At 41.4% G+C, this 20,423-nt stretch overlaps 1 protein-coding gene across 1 annotated transcript in view; it reads left to right on the forward strand.

Moving 5' to 3' along the window:
* LOC139765735 (SWI/SNF-related matrix-associated actin-dependent regulator of chromatin subfamily A-like protein 1) overlaps positions 1–20,423 on the forward strand; it is a 280,919-nt gene that overhangs the window by 201,548 nt on the left and 58,948 nt on the right. Inside the window, exons 7-8 of the mRNA XM_071693552.1 lie at positions 4,215–4,379; positions 19,620–19,781. Of these exons, the coding sequence (XP_071549653.1) occupies positions 4,215–4,379; positions 19,620–19,781 (327 nt within the window). The remainder of the gene's footprint in view (positions 1–4,214; positions 4,380–19,619; positions 19,782–20,423) is intronic.

The raw sequence follows: 20,423 nt of genomic DNA on the forward strand, positions 1-20,423 counted from the left end.
CATTTACCTCCCTAACAACCCCATCCATAAACAAATTAAACAACCATGCCGCCAACCTACATTCACTGAGAACCAATCACTTTCCTCTCTTCCTACACGTACACATGCCTTACATCCTCGATAAAAACTTTTCACTGCTTCTAACAACTTTCCTCCCACACCATATATTCTTAATACCTTCCACAGAGCATCTCTATCAACTCTATAATGTGCCTTCTCCAGATCCATAAATGCTACATACAAATCCATTTGCTTTTCTAAGTATTTCTCACATACATTCTTCAAAGCAAACACCTGATCCACACATCCTCTACCACTTCTGAAACCACACTGCTCTTCCCCAATCTGATGCTCTGTACATGCCTTCACCCTCTCAATCAATACCCTCCCATATAATTTACCAGGAATACTCAACAAACTTATACCTCTGTAATTTGAGCACTCACTCTTATCCCCTTTGCCTTTGTACAATGGCACTATGCACGCATAGAATATGGTTGTGATTATGTCAGCCTTCACTCGTGGTGGGCAGATTTAAGGCATATACTTTTTTGTGATCAGTAACTCAGCTCTTGTAACACACAAATCACTACTCAGCAATGATACACTTCCTTTACATGGGAGGAAAATAAAAATAGCATTACAAAATTTGTGTGTTCCATCTTCACAGGAGCCAACACAATCATAATCTTGCAAGTGTCCAGGGTGATGTTTCACACAGTGAGGGCACCACTGCCAGAGGCTAGGTGTCACCACAAATGGGATCAAATCCAATGCTGATGGATAGTCCCCTTCAGCGAAACCTGGGGGTATAGGTGACATAGCTTTCACAAAGACAGGAGGCCACTGCCATCCAGCCTTACTGAGTATTGTCTATGTGGCTTCATCTCCACAACCACACCCAACCTGTCCCACACCTTTGAAGCGACGTCTTGCATGCCAGCCTGGCTCTCTGCAGTGGCCCGCTCCCTGTTTCGCAGAGCAGTTCTCCATCGCTAGTTTATCAGATAATGACACCATCTTGCAACTGTCTTCCTGCTGCCAGATGTGCAGGTGACTTATCCATCTCTTAGGTTGGTGTTGAGATATTGGAGCATAGCCTTAGTCACTTTGCTGTTGTGCAGGATATCTCCAACACCCATGTTGCCCCTCAACACCCATTTAGCTGCCTTTACTTTTGCTTTGGTGCATCCATTGGACTGGGGGAAGTGGGCTGAGGAGATTCAGGCCATGGTTCCCCCGTCCGAGGGGATTTCCTGAAGATGGTAAGCAGCCTTGCGATAACTTGGGATATTCCCGCGCAGGTTCGAATCCTACTCACTGTGCCATGTATGAGGTGCAGTAAAAGCAGGTAGTATGTCCTCACTTTATCATAAAAAAGTATCCTTTCACAGGAAAAGGGTGGCATCATCTCTATCTCAGTCTGACTCCTGCCTCCAACTGCCCGGTAATCATTCTCACCCTACTGGGACACCACCACCCAACTGTTGTACCAAACACTAAACCCTACAGTGATAGAGGAGTTAAAAGAAAGTGTGTGAACCTAGATGTGGCTCAGAAATAAGTTACATTCGATTTAATGGACTTTCGGCATTAACAGACACCCCTTCCCCCTATTAGTCTGTTGGATTGGGTGTTTACCGTAGTTTATTCTAGTTTTGGCCCTACATAGGATATGAACCTATCCTTATATAGGATATGATATAGAACTTTCCTAACCCATATTCAATAAAATTTTATTTGTCTAGTACTTGTCACAATAGCATCCTCACTCAATAGAACAGCATTTTTTAGAATCCCAATTATAGTTCTATCCTCACTACACCCATCTTTTTCTGTATTCGGGATCACTGTATGCAATTTTGCTATTCTGTAAGGAACTTTTATCTATCAGTCCCTTGTATTATGCGATTGAAATTCACTGCTATGCCGGTGTGCATGGGAAAAGTGTGCCAAGACATCCCATTATTCTCTGTATTTTTTTTTTGGTTCACTATATGCAGTTTTTCTACATGTGAAGTTTTTGAAGAATGTAGCCCTCACATAAAGCAAGAGATGGGTGTCCAAAATAATCTGGCAGCAGTGGTAATGCAAACTTGATGTTGAGTGTACAGTTCTTTGATGTTGCTAGTGTCACTTTTTGTACAAGTCAGCAAGCAGTACACATCCTGAACAGTTAAGTAAAGTATTCCATTTTTTCTTAGATTTGTCCTTTTATTCAAGATGCTATATTTGCAAATGCCTCCAGAATGTCTGAAAAATCCAGAAGTTAAAGAGTAAGCATATCATACTCACATTTGACCAAAAAATTAAGATTTGTAAGAAACTTAATGAAAATGAGAGACTTAGTAGCACTGTGACACTGTATGATATTGGTTCATCCACTGCATATGACATTAGAAAGCAGTGGAAAACTAATGAAATCCTATTCTGATTTTGCAAAGAAGACTATGAAAAATAGAAAGAATCTGCACACTCATAGATTGCTTCATTTAGACCAGGTACTGTAAGAGTTCTAAGTTAGAATTGATGTAGGGACAGAGCCATGAAAGGACATAACATGAAATTGAGTGAGGAACTTTTAAGTAAAGATGTAAAGAAGTATTTTTATAGTATAAGAGTGGTGAAAGAATGAAACACACTAACTGAGAATATAGTTAATGCAGACAGCATACATAGACTTAATAGGTTGTACAATAGTAGAGAGTGTTCAAGAGCTGGGGGCCACATGAATGAAACTTCCTCTCCATACAGTATGAATTGGTAATTACATGAAATTAATGAAGAAACTTCTTAAGAAGGATGTAAGGAAATACTTTTATGGTGTAAGAGATGTTGATGAATGGAACAGAATGACTGAGGACAGGTTAATGCAGACAGCATACATAAATTTAAGAGGTAGTGTGATAGTAGCGAATGTTCAAGTGTCAGCATAAATGTAAAACTCTCTTCCTTTACAGTACATATAGGTAATTATGTGTGTGTATTTGTATACCCAAACTTATAACAGATATGTGTTTTGCTGGCCAACCCCAAATGAGAGGTTGAACAGCTGGGTTGACTGTGAGCTATCTATCCTTTCCAGGGATTGAACATAGGCTCTGAAATATTAAAAGACCAGCCAGGCTCTTTGCTAATGTGGAAAATTTTCATTTGCATTGGCAGAGTTATAGTGTTTGTCACACAATGATATACAAAAAATCTCAAAGGTCATTTGGTATTTTGACAAATGGTAGAGCGCCATAGGACATTTATACTAAATCTCTTAACTCATATGGTTTTTCAGTACAGAAAGGGGTTTCACAATCATCAGAACTTCTTTTGTACATTTAGCTAAAGTAGATTAGAAAATCAGATTGAAATTAGATTGCTGTAAGTTATAAGTAAGCAAATATACTGAAGTATCATTCCAATTATGGAGTCCACCAATCTGGCCCTAGTTCATTGATTTTCTCCATTTGCAGAAATAGGGGGTTGCATCAGTTAGATTTTGTATACATGTAGGTAGTAGTTGGTGGGTAGCCAACCAGGGAGGTCATTGGCTACCCGCCTGAGTATCAGGAGGGTTAGATATGGCTTCTTAGTGAGCCAGCATTTCAGTGTGGTTATCAAGTTGCACTCTTCTGACCCAGATAGCTGTCTTTTTTTTCTGTCTCACCTACACATGGATGACTGGCATTCTGCCTACAAACATACAATCTCTCCTTGTCATACATAACACTTGACAAAACTTCACTCACATAGCCCATTCTTCATAACTAGATTTTCCTTCAGTGAGATTTTCCTGTAGTGAGCACTTTGTGCTAGCCCTGCCTTTTGGCAAAAGAGAAGGAGCAATAGAGAGGAGTAGTAGTAGATAGTAACATTTAAGAAGGAACATCAGGTAGAAGTAGTCGTTAGGAGCATTAGGAAGGAGCATTAGGTAGTAGTAGGAAAAATAGGTAGGAGCCTCTGCAAACACTGCACTAAAGTTGCCCTATGCCAGTGGCCTGTTAATGATGAGGCAGTAAAGGCTAAGAAGCGGTGCTGGAGTTCACTAGTTACAGAGACTCTATTGCTGTGGCCACCCCTTTGACCAGGTGGGAACAAGTGTCAGAGGTATAGCTAAAGTTTGTATACATGTGTTATTAGGTTGAGAATATTGTATATTAAGTTGAGCTGTATTATTTTCATTTCGCTAGGTCCCTGCAGGTATTTTCAAAGTTGGCCAATAGTTTTCAGGATTATGGGGTACGATACTGTGCTGGGAAGCAGCACCCTTGGGGATGGGACTTCTCAGGTTCCAGCAACATGGAAGAGTTGCAGATTATTCTAGAATCCAAACTAATGATCCGGAGACTGAAGTCACAGGTGCTTCATCAGTTACCTGCAAAACAAAGGTAATACATAAGTTCCTCATAATTTATTTTTTATGTCTATACATTTGTTATTATTACTCCAATCTCAGTTTGTTGGTGTGGATCAGATATGTACACTGGGTCAAGTATGTATAGTCTCCAAACATTATTTACACATATCCTCAGCTACTTTACCCCTGAGATAGGGAAAAAAGAATTTTACTTCGTTTCCATTGTTTCTATTTTTGAAAGACGCATTTTAAAAAATAAGCCAAGTTGGGAGTGCGTATCCTCCTTGAAGGCTCAGGCTTGGGTGTCTGAATGTGTGTGAATGTAATCAAGATGAGAAGAAAAGAAAGAATCTTTGCCCCCTCCCCCACCCTATGACACACTTCTGCTTCCATGGTTCCATTTGCTGCTAAGTCCTCTCCCAGATTTCTAAATCACTTCTTTTCCTCCAAATTTTCTTTTCAAACTTACATCCTAACTAACGTGTTCCTCAACCCTGCTAAACCTTTTACCTTGCTCCTATTCACATTTTCTCTCAACTCTCTCCTTTCACACACTTTTCCAAACTCAGTCACCAACTTCTGCAGTTTTTCACTTGAATCAGCCACCAGTGCTGTATCATTAGCAAACAACAACTGATTCACTTCCCAAGCTCTCTCATCCCCAACAGACTGCATACTCATCCTCTCTCCAAAACTCTTGCATTTTCCTCCCTAACCTCTCCATCCATCCCATCCATAAACAAATTAAATAACCATGGAGACATCACACACTCCTGCTGCAGTCCGACCTTCACTGGAACCAATCACTGTCCTCTCTTCCCACTCATACACATGCGTTACACCCTTGATAAAAACCTCTCTGCTTCTAGCAGCTTACCTCCCACACCATATATTCGTAAGACCTTCCACAAAGCATCTCTGTCAACCCTATCATATGTCTTCTCCAGATCCATAAATGCCACATGCAAATCTGTATATTTTTCTAAGTATTTCTCAGACATTCTTCACCATGACCCATGCATACATTGAATGTCCTTGCCAGCCAGTCAACAACACAGTCATCCCCTTTTTTTTGATAATTTTGACTGCAATACTATCCAGTCTTGCTGCCCTGCTTTATTTCCTCTTCCACAAGGCTTTCACCACCTCTTCTTTCTCCAAACCACTCTCCTTGACTCTATCACTTTGCATACCACCCCAGCCAAAACACCCTACACATGCCACTTAATCGCCAAACACATTTAACAATCCTTCAAAATACTCTTTCAGTCACTACTTGTTATCACTTGACCCCTTTATCAATGTTCTCATTTGTTCTCGTCTTTTGTGCATTATTATCATCCTTCCAAAACATCTTTTTTATTCTCCCTTAAGCTTAATGATACTCTCTCACTCCAGCTTTCACTTGCCCTCTTTTTCAACCCCTGAATTTTCCTTTTGACTTGCCACTTTCTCTTATACATCTCCTAATCATTTGCACTCCTTCCTTGTAAGTACCACCTAAACATCTCTCTCTTCTCTCACTAACAATTTACTTCTTCATCCCCACACTCACTACCCTTTTTGATCTGCCCACTTCCCACCTTTTGCATGCCACATGCATCTCTTGCACGTGCTAGCACTGCTTCTCTAAATACATCCCATTCCTCACCCACTCCCCTCACTTCATTTGCTCTCACATTTTGCCATTCTACACTCCATCTTTCTTAGTATTTCTTCACACAAGTCTCCCTTGCATACTCACTTACTGTCACCACTGTCTTCTTCCTGACATTGTCTCCTCATTTTTGAAAACCTTGACAAATCTTCACCCTCGTCTCCACAAGGTAGTGATCAGACATCCCACCATCTGCCCCTCTCATCACATTTACATCCAAGAGTCTCTTTTAACATGCCTATTTACATCCAGAAGTCTCTTTTTTACATGACTTTAATTTGATATGCAATCTAACAATGCCCAGTGACCATCTCTCCTACTTACATACATATATTTGTGTATATCTATCTTTTTGAACCAGGTATTCCCAGGCATTTGTCTTTTTTCAGCACACAACTCCATGAGCTCTTCACCATTTCCATTCATAACATTGAATACCCCATGCGCACCAATTATACCCTCAACTGCCACACCTTTGCATTTAAATCACCTATCAGTAATACCCGGTCACTTGCACCAAAACTGCTGACACACTCACTCACCTGGTCTCAAAATGCTTGTCTCTCATGATCTTTTTTTCTCATGACCAGGTGCATTAGCAGCAATAATCACTTTCTCAACAATCACTTTTAGTTTTACCAACATCAATCTAGAATTTACTTTCTTTCACTGTAACACACTCCCACAACTCCTGCTTGAGGAGTATTACTACTTCCTTAGCTCTTGTTTTCCCACTATTCCCTAAATTTACTCCCAAGACATTTCCAAACCATTCTTCTCCTCATTTTAGCAGTTAAACAATTCATCTTCAAATTTCCCCTTACATTTTGTGCTGCATACTGATTTTTATTGTTCTATCGGTGTCCTGCATATTTCCTTGGAGTCATTTTCAGATCCATCTCCTGCCTTGAATAAGACAATCTCTCTCTCTCTCTCTCTCTCTCTCTCTCTCTCTCTCTCTCTCTCTCTCTCTCTCTCTCTCTCTCTCTCTCTCTCTCCTTCCTTCCTTCCTTCCTTCCTTCCTTCCTCTTCTCTCTCTCTCTCTCTCTCTCTCTCTCTCTCTCTCTCTCTCTCTCTCTCTCTCTCTCTCTCTCTCTCTCTCTCTCTCTCTCTCTCTCTCAAGGCCTGACCACCTTGCTTGGACCGTGGGTCTGTTCAACCCATGGATAGCTATGTAGCTCTGTCTCTCATTTTTCCTTTGTATGTAATTAGTAACTTTCAGTTCTTTTCCATGTTCTGTATAACTTTTTCTTCATTCATTTTCTTTTCTTTAATGTGGGATTTCAATATTTCTGCATCTGCATTCTTTATTTTCCCATCTAATTCTCTTATTGTTTCTTTTGTTGTTATCCTCTTCTTTTGCCATGGTTCTTCTATGTATCCATCATTTTCTCTCCTTAGCTATTTTCCATTTAATAATCATATTCATTTTCTTCAATATCTGTTAAGTGACTGTTTGGCATAATGTATTACAGTATATTGTTATTTTTCACCGGGTCATTGTTTCTGAAGACCTCACCCCATTTTGTGCTTATGATCTTCTCAATGATCTTTTTCAAATTTTTTTGTCTTGATGAAAATTTATATCAATCAACCTTTTGTCTTTTACCACTGCATACTATTGTCGTAGGAGAGAGGAAAGGAGGGATTGATGCATTTGTTGAAGGAGTAGGGGGGAATGTATTAAATATTGTCAGGAACTGACCTCCAGATTGATGTGGGTGAGAATGCATTTGGTAATGAGGAGAGTGAGGAAGAGGTTTATCTGTTAGGAGGAACTGAATGAGAGCTTGAGTAACAGTGGTAAAAAATTTGACTGTGAGTGGGTTATATAGCATACGGTACCTGATGAAAATGAAAATGGTAAACACCTTGCTGTGTGTTGAAAAAAGATTGGTGTTTGGGAATATTTGATAATAAAAAGTGCATATATAAGAACATGTGGATGAATGGACATGAGGTCAATGAGCATTATTGGATTATGTACTGCTCCTGTGGTGTAGTGGTTAGCATTCCAGACCATAACGCATTCACGGGCCGCCCATGGTCAAGCACATAGGATTGAATTCCTGGTTGTGGCAGTTACTCCACAGTCAACCTAGCTGTTCATCCACCCCTAGAGGTTGGTCGATGAAATGTGTACCTGGCTCAGGCAAACCCTCCCCTCCTTGTATTTTAACTTTCTAAAAGGGGAAACAGAAGAAGGAGTCACGCGGGGAGTGCTCATCCTCCTCGAAGGCTCAAATTAGGGTGTCTAAATGAGTGTGGATGTAACCAAGATGATAAAAAAGGAGAGATAGATAGTGTCTTTGAGGAAAGAAACCTGAATATTTTGGCTCTGAGTGAAACAAAGCTCAAGGGCAAAGGGGAAGAGTGGTTTGGGAATGTTTTGGGAGTAAAGTCAGGGTTTGGTGAAAGGACAAGAGCAAAGGAAGGAGTAGCACTAATCCTGAAACAGGAGTTGTGGGAGTATGTGATAGAGTGTAAGGAAGTAAACTTTAGATTGATATGGGTAAAATTCTGAAAGTGGATAGAGAGAGACGGGTGATTATTGGTGCCTATGCACCTGGACTTGAGAATAAAGATCATGAGAGGCAAGTGTTTTGGGAGCAGCTGAGTGAGTGTGGTAGCAGTTTTTAAACACGAGACCGGGTTATAGTGATGGGTGATTTAAATGCAAAGGTGAGTAATGTGGCAATTGAGGGAACAATTGGTGTACATGGGGTGTTCAGTGTTGTAAATTAAAATGGTAGTGGTGATGTGAGGAGATGTAGTGAGTATTTTGAAGGTCTGTTGAATGTGTTAGATGATAGAGTGGCAGATATAGGATGTTTTGGTCGAGGTGGTGTGCGAAGTGAGAGGGTCAGGGAGAATGATTTGGTAAACAGAGAAGAGGTACTGAAAGCTTTCCAGAAGATGAAAGCTGGCAAGGTGGCGGGTTTGGATAATATTGCAGTAGAATATATTAAAAAAAGGGATGACTGTGTTGTTGACTGGTTGGTGAGGATATTCAATGTATGTATTGCTTATGGGGAAGTGCCTGAGGATTGACAGAATGCATGCATGGTGCCATTGTACAAAGGCAAAGAGGATAAAGGTGAGTGTTCAAATTACAGAGGTATAAGTTTGTTGAGTATTCCTGGGAAATTATATGGGAGGTATTTGATTCAGAGGGTGAAGGCATGTACAGAGCATCAGATTAAGGAAGAGCAGTGTGGTTTCATAAATGGTAGAGGATGTGTGGATCAGGTATTTGCTTTGAAGAATGTATGTGAGAAATACTTAGAAAAACAAATGGATTTGTATGTATCATTTATGGATCTGGAGAAGGCATATGATAGAGTTGATACAGATGCTCTGTGGAAGGTATCAAGAGTATATGGTGTAGGAGGCAAGTTGCTAGAAGCAGTGAAAAGTTTTTATCAAGGATGTAAGCCATGTGTACGAGTAGGAAGAGAGGAAAGTGATTGGTTCTCAGTGAATGTCTGATTGTGGCAGGGGTGTGTGATGTCTTGATGGTTGTTTAATTTGTTTATGGATAGGGTTGTTAGGGAGGTGAATGCAAGAGTTTTGGAGAGAGGGGCAAGTATGCAGTCTGTTGTGGGTGATAGGGCATGGGAAGTGAGTCATTTATTGTTCGCTGATGATATGGCACTGGTGGCTGATTCGTGTGAGAAACTGCAGAAGCTGGTGACTAAGATTGGTAAAGTGTGTGAAAGAAGAGAGTAGAGAGTAAATGTGAATAAGAGCAAGGTTATTAGGTACAGTAGGATTGAGGGACAAGTCAATTGGGAGGTAAGTGTGAATGGAGAAAAACTGGAGGAAGCGAAGTTTTATAGATATCTAGGAGTGGATTTGGCAGTGGATGGAACCATGGAAGCAAGTGAGTCACAGGGTGGGGGAGAGGTCGAAAGTTCTGGTAGCTTTGAAAAATGTGTGGAAGGCGAGAACATTATCTTGGAAAGCAAAGATGGGTATGTTTGAAGGAATAGTCGTTCCAACAATGTTATATATATATATACTTCCCACGTATTCCTCATGTGTCGTAGAAGGCGACTAAAGGGGGCGGGAGTGGGGGCTAGAAACCCTCCCCTCCTTTCTAAAAGGGGAAAGAGAGAAGGAGTCACACAGGAAGTGCTCAATCTCTTCGAAGGCTCAGATTGGGATGTCTACATGTGTGTGGATGTAACCAAGATGAGAAAAAAGGAGAGATAGGGAGTATGCTTGAGGAAAGGAACCTGGATGTTTTGGCTCTGAGGGAAACAAAGCTCAAGGGTAAAGAGGAAGAGTGGTTTGGGAATGTTTTGGGAGTAAAGTCAGGAGTTGGTGAGAGGACAGGAGCAAGGAAAGGAGTAGCACTACTCCTGATGCAGAAGTTTTAGGAGTATGTGATAGAGTGTAAGAAAGTACACTCTAGATTGATATGGGTAAAACTGAAAGTAGATGGAGAGAGATGGGTGATTATTGGTGCATATGCACCTAGGCATGAGAAGAAAGATCATGAGAGGCAAGTGTTTTGGGAGCAGCTGAGTGAGTGTGTTAGTGGTTTTGATGCACGAGACTAGGTTATAGTGATGGGTGATTTGGATGCACAGGTGAGTAATGTGGCAGTTGAGGGGATAATTGGTATACATGGGGTGTTCAGTGTTGTAAATGGAAATGGTGAAGAGCTTGTAGATTTATGTTCTGAAAAAGGACTGATGATTGGGAATACTTGGTTTGAAAAGAGAGATATACATAAGTATACGTATGTAAGTAGGAGAGATGGCCAGAGAGTGTCATTGGATTACGTGTTAATTGATAGGCACATGAAAGAGAGACTTTTGGATGTTAATGTGCTGAGAGGTGTAACTGGAGGGATGGTTGGTCATTATCTTGTGGAGGCAAAGGTGAAGATTTGTAGAGGTTTTCAGAAAAGAAGAGAGAATGTTGGGGTGAAGAGAGTGGTGAGAGTAAGTGAGCATGGGAAGGAGACTTGTGTGAGGAAGTACCAAGTGGTGAGAGTAAGTGAGCTTGGGAAGGAGACTTGTGTGAGGAAGTACCAGGAGAGACTGAGTGCAGAATGGAAAAAGGTGAGAGCAAAGGACATAAGGGGAGTGGGGGGGATGAGATGTATTTAGGGAAGCAGTGATGGATTGCGCAAAAGATGCTTGTGACATGAGAAGCGTGGGAGGTGGGCAGATTAGAAAGGGTAGTGAGTGGTGGGATGAAGTAAGATTATTAGTGAAAGAAAAGAGAGAGTCATTTGGACAATTTTTGCAGGGAAATACTGCAAATGACTGGGAGATGTATAAAAGAAAGAGGCAGGAGGTCAAGAGAAAGTTGGAAGAGATGAAAAAGAGGGCAAATGAGAGTTGGGGTGAGAGTATCATTAAATTTTAGGGAGAATAAAAAGATGTTTTGGAAGGAGGTAAATAAAGTGCGTAAGACAAGAGAACAAATGGGAAAATTGGTAAAGGGGACTAATGGGAGGTGATAGCAAGTAGTGGTGATGTGAGAAGGAAATGGAGTGAGTATTTTGAAGGTTTGTTGAATGGTTTAGATGATAGAGTACCAGATATAGGGTGCTTTGGTTGAGGTGGTGTGCGAAGTAAGAGGGTTAGGAAGAATGCTTTGGTAAACAGAGAAGAGGTAGTAAAAGCTTTGCAGAAGATGAGAGCAGGCAAGGCAGTGGGTTTGGATGGTATTGCAGTGGAATTTATTAAAAAACGGGGTGACTGTTGTTGACTGGTTGGTAAGGATATTTATTTATTTTTTTTTTTTTTATTATACTTTGTCGCTGTCTCCCGCGTTTGCGAGGTAGCGCAAGGAAACAGATGAAAGAAATGGCCCAACCCCCCCCATACACATGTATATACATACGTCCACACACGAAATTCCATGGTTTACCCCAGACGCTTCACATGCCTTGATTCAATCCACTGACAGCACGTCAACCCCGGTATACCACATCGCTCCAATTCACTCTATTCCTTGCCCTCCTTTCACCCTCCTGCATGTTCAGGCCCTGATCACACAAAATCTTTTTCACTCCATCTTTCCACCTCCAATTTGGTCTCCCACTTCTCCTCGTTCCCTCCACCTCCGACACATATATCCTCTTGGTCAATCTTTCCTCACTCATTCTCTCCATGTGCCCAAACCACTTCAAAACACCCTCTTCTGCTCTCTCAACCACGCTCTTTTTATTTCCACACATCTCTCTTACCCTTACGTTACTCACTCGATCAAACCACCTCACACCACACATTGTCCTCAAACATCTCATTTCCAGCACATCCATCCTCCTGCGCACAACTCTATCCATAGCCCACGCCTCGCAACCATACAACATTGTTGGAACCACTATTCCTTCAAACATACCCATTTTTGCTTTCCGAGATAATGTTCTCGACTTCCACACATTCTTCAAGGCCCCCAGAATTTTCGCCCCCTCCCCCACCCTATGATCCACTTCCGCTTCCATGGTTCCATCCGCTGCCAGATCCACTCCCAGATATCTAAAACACTTCACTTCCTCCAGTTTTTCTCCATTCAAACTCACCTCCCAATTGACTTGACCCTCAACCCTACTGTACCTAATAACCTTGCTCTTATTCACATTTACTCTTAACTTTCTTCTTCCACACACTTTACCAAACTCAGTCACCAGCTTCTGCAGTTTCTCACATGAATCAGCCACCAGCGCTGTATCATCAGCGAACAACAACTGACTCACTTCCCAAGCTCTCTCATCCCAACAGACTTCATACTTGCCCCTCTTTCCAAAACTCTTGCATTTACCTCCCTAACAACCCCATCCATCAACAAATTAAACAACCATGGAGACATCACACACCCCTGCCGCAAACCTACATTCACTGAGAACCAATCACTTTCCTCTCTTCCTACACGTACACATGCCTTACATCCTCGATAAAAACTTTTCACTGCTTCTAACAACTTGCCTCCCACACCATATATTCTTAATACCTTCCACAGAGCATCTCTATCAACTCTATCATATGCCTTCTCCAGATCCATAAATGCTACATACAAATCCATTTGCTTTTCTAAGTATTTCTCACATACATTCTTCAAAGCAAACACCTGATCCACACATCCTCTACCACTTCTGAAACCACACTGCTCTTCCCCAATCTGATGCTCTGTACATGCCTTCACCCTCTCAATCAATACCCTCCCATATAATTTACCAGGAATACTCAACAAACTTATACCTCTGTAATTTGAGCACTCACTCTTATCCCCTTTGCCTTTGTACAATGGCACTATGCACGCATTCCGCCAATCCTCAGGCACCTCACCATGAGTCATACATACATTAAATAACCTTACCAACCAGTCCACAATACAGTCACCCCTTTTTTAATAAATTCCACTGCAGTACCATCCAAACCTGCTGCCTTGCCGGCTTTCATCTTCCGTAAAGCTTTCACTACCTCTTCTCTGTTTACCAAATCATTTTCCCTAACCCTCTCACTTTGCACACCACCTCGACCAAAACACCCTATATCTGCCACTCTATCATCAAACACATTCAACAAACCTTCAAAATACTCACTCCATCTCCTTCTCACATCACCACTACTTGTTATCACCTCCCCATTTGCGCCCTTCACTGAAGTTCCCATTTGCTCCCTTGTCTTATGCACTTTATTTACCTCCTTCCAGAACATCTTTTTATTCTCTCTAAAATTTAATGATACTCTCTCACCCCATCTCTCATTTGCCCTTTTTTTCACCTCTTGCACCTTTCTCTTGACCTCCTGTCTCTTTCTTTTATACATCTCCCACTCAATTGCATTTTTTCCCTGCAAAAATCGTCCAAATGCCTCTCTCTTCTCTTTCACTAATACTCTTACTTCTTCATCCCACCACTCACTACCCTTTCTAATCAACCCACCTCCCACTCTTCTCATGCCACAAGCATCTTTTGCGCAATCCATCACTGATTCCCTAAATACATCCCATTCCTCCCCCACTCCCCTTACTTCCATTGTTCTCACCTTTTTCCATTCTGTACTCAGTCTCTCCTGGTACTTCCTCACACAGGTCTCCTTCCCAAGCTCACTTACTCTCACCACCCTCTTCACCCCAACATTCACTCTTCTTTTCTGAAAACCCATACAAATCTTCACCTTAGCCTCCACAAGATAATGATCAGACATCCCTCCAGTTGCACCTCTCAGCACATTAACATCCAAAAGTCTCTCTTTCGCACGCCTGTCAATTGACATGTAATCCAATAACGCTCTCTGGCCATCTCTCCTACTTACATAAGTATACTTATGTATATCTCGCTTTTTAAACCAGGTATTCCCAATCATCAGTCCTTTTTCAGCACATAAATCTACAAGCTCTTCACCATTTCCATTTACAACACTGAACACCCCATGTATACCAATTATTCCCTCAACTGCCACATTACTCACCTTTGCATTCAAATCACCCATCACTATAACCCGGTCTCGTGCATCAAAACCACTAACACACTCATTCAGCTGCTCCAAAACACTTGCCTCTCATGATCTTTCTTCTCATGCCCAGGTGCATATGCACCAATAATCACCCACCTCTCTCCATCAACTTTCAGTTTTACCCATATTAATCAAGAATTTGCTTTCTTACATTCTATCACATACTCCCACAACTCCTGTTTCAGGAGTATTGCTACTCCTTCCCTTGCTCTTGTCCTCTCACTAACCCCTGACTTTACTCCCCAGACATTCCCAAACCACTCTTCCCCTTTACCCTTGAGCTTCGTTTCACTCAGAGCCAAAACATCCAGGTTCCTTTCCTCAAACATACTACCTATCTCTCCTTTTTTCACATCTTGGTTACATCCACACACATTTAGGCACCCCACTCTGAGCCTTCAAGGAGGATGAGCACTCCCCGCGTGACTCCTTCTTCTGTTTCCCATTTTAGAAAGTTAATACAAGGAGGGGAGGATTTCTGGCCCCCCGCTCCCGTCCCCTCTAGTCGCTTTCTACGACACGCGAGGAATACGTGAGAAGTATTCTTTCACCCCTATCCCCAGGGATAATATACATATATATATATACATACACACATACACACACATACACATACATACGCTCATATACACACACACACACACATACATATATATACATATGAAAAATGTAAGAAACAATTTAGAAAACTGAAACTTCTAGCTTGAAATGAATGAAAAAATGAATGTCACATAATGGTTCAACCTCTGGCTATGGAAAAAGGAAATGTATAATTTATTTACACAAACGTCAATAGCAGTTCTCATCAATTTAATCACTGTATCAATAAGCTTCAATGTCTAAGCTATATTTTTCTCCAATTTCACTATTTTCTTGTCAAAACACCATGTATGAAAACTCTCACTCCAGTAACACAACTATAAACATTTACTTCCCCTTTAAAAAGAAGTTCTGGGGAAGTCTGTCTCGATACACTGCGGGAAACTCTACCACCTGGCGGGGTTTGTGTTGCAATGGTTCCCGATTCACAAACGTAGTAGCATCACTGGTGGGCCAAGGATATTTAATGTATGTATAATGTATGGTGAGGTGCCTGGGGATTGGCAGAATGCATGCATAGTGCCGTTGTACAAAGGCAAAGGGGATAAAAGTGAGTGCTCAAATTACAGAGGTATAAGTTTGTTGAGTATTCCTGGAAAATTATATGGGAGGGTATTGATTGAGAGGATGAAAGCATATTCAGAGCATCATATTGAGGAAGAGCAGTGTGGTTTCAGAAGTGGTAGAGGATGTGTGGATCAGGTGTTTGCTTTGAAGAATGTATGTGAGAAATACTTAGAAAAGCAAATGGATTTTTATGTAGCATATATGGATCTGGAGAAGGCTTTTGATAGAGTTGATAGAGATGCTCTGTGGAAGGTGTTAAGAATATATGGTGTGAGAGGCAAGTTGCTAGAAGCAGTGAAAAGTTTTTATCGAGGATGTAAAGCAAATGTGCGAGTAGGAAGAAAGTGATTGGTTCTCACTGAATGTTGGTTTGCGGCAGTGGTGCGTGATGTCGCCATGGTTGTTTAATTTGTTTATGGATGGGGTTGTTAGGGAGATGAATGCAAGAATTTTGGAGAGAGGGGCAAGTATGCAGTCTGTTGTGGATGAGAGGGCTTGGGAAGTGAGTCAGTTGTTGTTCGCTGATGATACAGCGCTGATGGTTGACTCGGATGAGAAACTGCAGAATTTGGTGACTGAGTTTTGTAAAGTGTGTGAAAGAAGAAAGCTGAGAGTAAATGTGTGTAAGAGCAAGGTTATCAGGTACAGTAGGGTTGAGGGACAAATCAATTGGGAGGTAAGTTTGAATGGAAAAAAACTGGAGGAAGTGAAGTGTTTTAGATATTTAGGAGTAGATTTGGCAACGGATGGAACCATGGAAGCAAAAGTGAGTCACAAGGTGGGGGAAGGTGGGAAAGTTCTGGGAGCGTTGAAAAATGTGTGGAAGGCAAGAACATTATCTTGGAAAGCAAAAATGGGTATGTTTGAAGGTATATTGGTTCCAACAATGTAATATGGTTGCGAGGCGTGGGCTATAGATAGAGTTGTGTGGAGGAGGGTGGATGTGCTGGAAATGAGATGTTTGAGGTCAGTATGTTGTGTGAGGTGGTTTGATCGAGTGAGAAATGAAAGGGTAAGAGAGATGTGTGATAATAAAAAGAGTGTGGTTGAGAGAGCAGAAGAGGGTGTTTTGAAATGGTTTGGTCACATGGAGAGAATGAGCAAGGAAGGACTGACAAAGAGGATATATATGTCAGAAGTGGAGGGAACGAGGAGAAGTGGGAGATCAAAGTGGAGGGGAAGGATGGAATGAAAAAGATTTTGAGCAATTGGGGCCTGAACATGCAGGAGGGTGAAAGGCATGCAAGGAATAGAGTGAATTGGAACGATGTGGTATATCGGGATCGACGTACTGTCAATGGATTGAATCAGGGCATGTGAAGCGTCTGGGGTAAACCATGGAAAGTTGTGTGGGGCCTGGATGTGGAAAGGGAGCTGTGATTTCTGTGCATTATACATGACAGCTGAGTGTGAACAAATATGGCCATTGTTGTCTTTTTCTAGCACTACCTCGCACACATGCGGGGGGAGGGGGTTGTCATTTCATATCTGTCAGGGTGGCGATGGGCATGAATAAAGGCAGCAAGTATGAATTATGTACATGTGTATATATGTATATGTCTGTGTATATATATATGTGTATACATTGAAATGTATAGGTATGTATATGTGCATTTGTGGACATGTATGTATATACATGTGTATGTGGGTGGGTTTGGCCATTCTTTCGTCTGTTTTCTTGTGCTGCCTCGCTAACGTATATATGTATAAAGTTAACAGGATGGCTTTAATTAGGGCCTCAGCTGACCGTGCTGACTCACATGAAATAAAAAAAGGCAGGTGTTCAAAAGAAAGGTTGCTGGATGTATTATGGTAAGAAGGACATCTGGTGTCTGATCACTTCTTGTTGCATGCGAGTGTGAAAGTTTGTAGTGGCCTTAGAAAGAGAGGAAATGATATGGTTGGGAACAGGGTGGTGAAAGTGAAAGAGCTTGGAAAAAAGGTTGGTATTTTGAGATACCAGTGAGACTGAATAAAGGATAGCTTAGGATAGGAGTAAGAAAAACTAGGAAAATGGACAAGGAATTATTTAGAGAAGCACTACTTACATTTGTAGGTGAATTTTTTGTGGAATGCAGGAGCTAGGACGTGGGCTTTTGAGTGGTTTGTTGAGGAAATTAAGTTGCTAGTTAAAGAGAAAGCAGGAGAAGGTCAAACTACTGAAAAGACGGCAGAAGAGAATTGGGCAGAGAGAGTATTGACCAACATTGGGGAGAAGAAAATGAATGGAGGAGGAATTTGATGTTGATGTGCCAAAGTATTTCTAGACTGTGAGGAGTAGGTGGGGAAGTGATATAAGGCAAAGAAGAGGAGTGAGCATTTTGAACGACTTCACTATTAGATGATGGTAGTAGATTTGGAGTGTTTGAGACAAGGTTTGCAGAAGAAGAGAGTCCTGGCGAGTGGTTTGATGAAAAGACTTGTAGGTGTTGGTGAAAGCATTGCACATGAAGTTTCACTGTGGATGAGACTGCAGTTGAATTTCTTGAGAAAGGAAGTGATAATTTTCATTGGTTATCTTCTTATGTTTGGTATATGTATGGCTCAAAGTTAAGTGCCTGAGGAATGCCAGAATGCCTGTATAGTGCCATTGTATAGAGACATTGGGGATAAAAATGAATGCTTAAATCATGAAGGTATGAATTGTAGGGGAGAGTGGCCACTGAGAGGATGGAAGCATGTACATAGCATCATCATGGGGAGCAATGTTGTTTCACAAGTGGAAGAGAATGTGTGAATCAGGTGACTTGAAAATTTGTGTGAGAAATACCAGAAGAAAGAGAGATTTGCCTGGACAAAATGTATGATAGGGTTGATAGAATAAATGGTATGAAATATAAGCTCTTAGATGTATTGAGGAGGTTTTATCATGAGAGTGATGTGTATATGCAAGTAGAAAGGGAAGAGGATGAGTAGTTCCATGTGAAGATGGGTCTGCATTATTGATGTGTAATATCACCTTGGTTGTTTAATGTGTTTAGAAATGGGTTGGTTTGAGAGTAATGATAAGAGATTTGCAGAGAGGTATTGGTCTTCAGGATGCTTGGGTTAGAGGGGCATAGGGTGTGGTCAATAGCTGTTTGCAGATGACATGGCTGTGGTGGTATACTCGAGTGAGAAATGAGAGAATGTGGTACCTGATTTTGAAAGGGTACAAAAGGAGAAGGTTGAAACTTAATCCAAATGAAATAAAGCTATGAGGCTTAGAAAATGGGTAAAGGAGCTTGGTTTAAGCAAGAGTTTGAAGAAGGAGAGCCTCAAGGAAATGGAGTGCTTTAGCTTCCTAGGAGGAACATGGCAGCAGATGGAGCAATGGGAGCTGGATGAGAGGCCAGGGTACATCAAAAAAGTGTGTGGAGGGAGAAGCCACTGTCTCTGAAGACAAAGATGATATGTTTCATAGTATAACCCTGATAATATCTGATGATTTTATGGGTGCAAGGTTTGGGCCTTAAATGCAAAAGAACAGAAGAGGGTAGATATCTGAGCACAATAAATGGTGTAAGAAAGTTGATCATATGAGGAATGTCAGAGTAAGAAGGATGCATGGTAGTAAGCAGAATGTGATTGAGACATTGAGACATCTTAACAGGGTTTGCTGAAATGGTTTGGACAAGTAAAGAGAATGAGAAAAGAGAGACAAAGAGGGTATATTTTTCAAGACATGGAGGGAGGAAGTGGAAGATCAAGGAGAGGGATGGATGGAATGAATTAGGCTTAAATTTCTTAGGGTGTGTACATTTAGGAGGATGAGAGGGGTGCATGTCATTAAGAAAATTGAGCAATATGATATATAGGGGGTGACATGCTGACAGTTGCCTGGAGCAGGGCATATGAAGTCATCCATAACTTGTATATTATTGTTTCTGAAGGGGATAAAGCAGGATTTGTGAGTGCATGCTTTTTAATATTAAATATTTTAAGTATTATTCATGGAATTGATTCAGTCCTCCATCCATGTTTTCAGAACAACAGTAATCTTAGACCCTACTTCTGTTCAGTCTGGTACTAAAGCCATGGAAGCTGCAGCTCGACAGCTTGGCCTGAAGACCCTTAAAGGTGCTGAAAAACATGGTGCACTTATTCAGTTCTTTGCAGAAACAGCTTGTGCTAAACTAAAAGCTGTGAGGTAAGCATTTAAACCATCATAGTTTATGGAATTCTATTCTTAATGTAGTTTTTTTTTTTTTTTTTTTATACTTTGTCGCTGTCTCCCGCGTTTGCGAGGTAGCGCAAGGAAACAGACGAAAGAAATGGCCCAACCCACCCCTATTCACATGTATATACATACGTCCACACACGCAAATATACATACCTACACAGCTTTCCATGGTTTACCCCAGATGCTTCACATGCCTTGATTCAATCCACTGACAGCACGTCAGCCCCGGTATACCACATCGCTCCAATTCACTCTGTTCCTTGCCCTCCTTTCACCCTCCTGCATGTTCAGGCCCCGATCACACAAAATCTTTTTCACTCCATCTTTCCACCTCCAATTTGGTCTCCCTCTTCTCCTTGTTCCCTCCACCTCCGACACATATATTCTCTTGGTCAATCTTTCCTCACTCATCCTCTCCATGTGCCCAAACCACTTCAAAACACCCTCTTCTGCTCTCTCAACCACGCTCTTTTTATTTCCACACATCTCTCTTACCCTTACGTTACTCACTCGATCAAACCACCTCACACCACACATTGTCCTCAAACATCTCATTTCCAGCACATCCATCCTCCTGCGCACAACTCTATCCATAGCCCACGCCTCGCA

The sequence above is a fragment of the Panulirus ornatus genome, chromosome 55 (assembly GCF_036320965.1).
Source record: "Panulirus ornatus isolate Po-2019 chromosome 55, ASM3632096v1, whole genome shotgun sequence".
NCBI classification, from domain to species: Eukaryota; Metazoa; Arthropoda; class Malacostraca; order Decapoda; family Palinuridae; genus Panulirus; species Panulirus ornatus.